The 2,631-nt window shown below is 46.4% G+C and overlaps 1 protein-coding gene across 1 annotated transcript in view; it reads left to right on the plus strand.

Annotated features, from left to right (window-relative positions):
- Positions 1 to 1,512, plus strand: part of ACRV1 (acrosomal vesicle protein 1) — a 2,820-nt gene extending 1,308 nt beyond the window's left edge. Inside the window, exons 2-3 of the mRNA XM_015571335.1 lie at positions 784 to 987; positions 1,078 to 1,512. Coding sequence (XP_015426821.1) covers positions 784 to 987; positions 1,078 to 1,403 — 530 coding nt within the window. The 3' untranslated portion in view covers positions 1,404 to 1,512. The remainder of the gene's footprint in view (positions 1 to 783; positions 988 to 1,077) is intronic.
- Positions 1,513 to 2,631: the final 1,119 nt, after the last annotated feature.

Consider the following 2,631-nt stretch of genomic DNA (forward strand, 5'->3'; position numbering starts at 1 on the left):
GAGCACTTTAGCAATGGACTAGGCACTTCACCATTTATCTTATTGACTACTCATGACAACTCCATGAAGTGGGTGTAAATGTTATGTCACAAGGAATCTCAGTTCAGATATATAAGCAAAGGATGTTTTTATCTTAAGATTAATGACAACTTTGCTTTGTCTCCAACCCACATAGATAGGGGATTGAGTGCAGGAAAGAAGTTGAAATTGCCAAATAAAGGTGTCTTAATTCCATCTGGTAATGTTTTTGTTCAGTAGACATTTATTTTTTAATTAAATTTATCAGGGTGACATTGATTAATAGGATCATATAGGTTTCAAGTGTGTATTTCTATGATACCGAGATCTGTATATTGCACTGTGTGCCCACCAAAGTCAAATCATTTTCCATCACCATATATTAGGCCCCCTTCATCCCTCCACCCCCTTCCCTCTGGCAGCACCACACTATTGTTTGACAAGTTTCAGTTTTATATCTCACAGATGAGTGAAATCAGATGGTTCTTCACTTTTATTCTGACTGACTTATTTCACTTAGCGTAATATTCTCAAGGTCCATCCATCCATGCTGCCTCAAATGGCAGTCTTCCGTCTTTTCTTATGGCTGAGTAGCATTCCATTGTGTATAATTAGCTGGCTTCCTCCAGCATCTGTAATACCTTCTGTTGCCTGATACAGGCCCACAGGAAGCCTAGGACCCTTTCCTCCACAGGGAAGTAGTCTTTACCCCGGACACGCACTCTCTCCTCCTCATCTTCTGTTTCTGTTCCTTCTCCATCCCAGGAGCACCAAGTCAGCTGGATGAGCCTCCTGGCTCTTTGATCCATCAGGCTCCCGTCCAGCAATTTCCAGGTGAGCCCTTTTCACTTGCAACCCCTTCAGACCGCGAGGCTTTCTCTGACGCTTCTTCAGGCCGGGACGCTTTCAGCAAGCAGGCTGCATTCGAGCACGCTTTAGTTGGACGCGCTTCCGGTGAGCACAGTTCAGGTAAGCGCCCTTCAGGTGAGCCCGGTGTGGGGGAGCACGCTGCAGGTGAGCGCGCTGCGGGTGAACACGCTCCCGGTGAACCACCTCCAGGTGTGCAGGCTGCGGCGGAACCACCTCCAGGTGAACAGGCTCCGGCTGAACCGGCTCCGGCTGAACACGCTCCGGCTGAACAGGCTCCGGCTGAACAGGCTTCGGCTGAACACGCTGCCGCTGAACAAGCCGTGACTGAACTGGTCGCCAAGGACCAACCTTCGGGGGAACAGCCTTCGGGGGAACAGGCTTCTGGGGAACAGCCTGCAGGCAGCCCAGCGGCAACCAGTGCAGGTGAGCCACGTCTGAGGGGTGCCAGGCCTTGCCTTCGGTTGGGAAGGAGGCAACACATCAGGGGACCCAAGAGTGTAGAAGAGAGAATATAGTTCACAAACACGTCGCAAACCGTTCTCCCAGGGACTCTCTCTACAGGCGAACCCATTAGGAAGGTCCTCTTTTAAGAAATATAACACAAATGCAAGATGCCAGCAGGCCCTCCAACCTCACTTTCCATAAGAACTTGTGACTACAAATGCTCACAGCTCCCATGGAAGGGGCTTCTGGAAGACTAATCTCCAAGAGCTTCGTGCTAAACCTGCCTCTTCACAGACTGTTAGAATGCTTTGCAAACCTTGTAAAGAGCTACTTAGCCCAACCAGCATGGCTCGGTGGTTGAGCATCGACCTATGAACCAAGAGGTTACGGTTGGATTCCCGGTTGGGGCACATGCCCGGGTTGCAGGCTTGGTCCCTATAAGGGGACGGGGGGAGTGCAGGAGGCAGCCAATTAATGATTCTCTCTCTCATCATTGATGTTTCTATCTCTCACTCTCCCTCTCCCTTCCTCACTGAAATCAATAAAAATATATTTTTTTTAAAAAGAGAGAGAAATATCTAGCTTCCAAGCTGGTGGCTTTGGTGTGTGTTTTTGTTTGTTTGATTGTTTGTTTGAACATAAAAAGTAACGCATGAAGATATTCTGTTAGATCCAGAAATAAGTTCCCAGGACAATGGCAATCCTTTGGCTCTTAATAAAAATGGGTTGTTCGAGGAATTAAAAAACTAGATCCAAGGTTTGAAGCCTTAAGTTATTACCAGACATAAATACTTCCTATTTTACCCCATTGCATAAATAGTAGTACCCCAAACTTTCAGATGAGAGGAGTGAGACTAACATCACATGGTTAAAAAATAGCAAACCTTGGATTCAAACTTAGGTCTGATTCCAAAGTGATATATATATTTTTTTCACTTCTTATGCTTCCTTAACTAGGGAATTGGCAGTGGAGAGAGTCCAAAAGGCAACAAAGAAGCCTTTCAAACAGAATGCCCTTTGTGACAAACTGACCTCCTCATAAAGGTCGACTTGAAAATGGAGAATGGTACAGACGCTTTATAGCAGCGGTTCTCCAACCTATAGGTCGCGACCCCTTTGGTGGTTGAACGACCCTTCCACAAGGGTGGCCTAAGACCATCCTGCATATCAGATATTTACATGACGATTCATAACAGTAGCAACATGACAGTGATGAAGTAGCAACGAAAATAATTTTATGGTTGGGTCACAACATGAGGAACTGTATTTAAAGGGCCAGAAGGTTGAGAACCACTGCTT

The sequence above is a fragment of the Myotis davidii genome, unplaced genomic scaffold (genome assembly GCF_000327345.1).
Source record: "Myotis davidii unplaced genomic scaffold, ASM32734v1 scaffold148, whole genome shotgun sequence".
NCBI lineage: Eukaryota > Metazoa > Chordata > Mammalia > Chiroptera > Vespertilionidae > Myotis > Myotis davidii.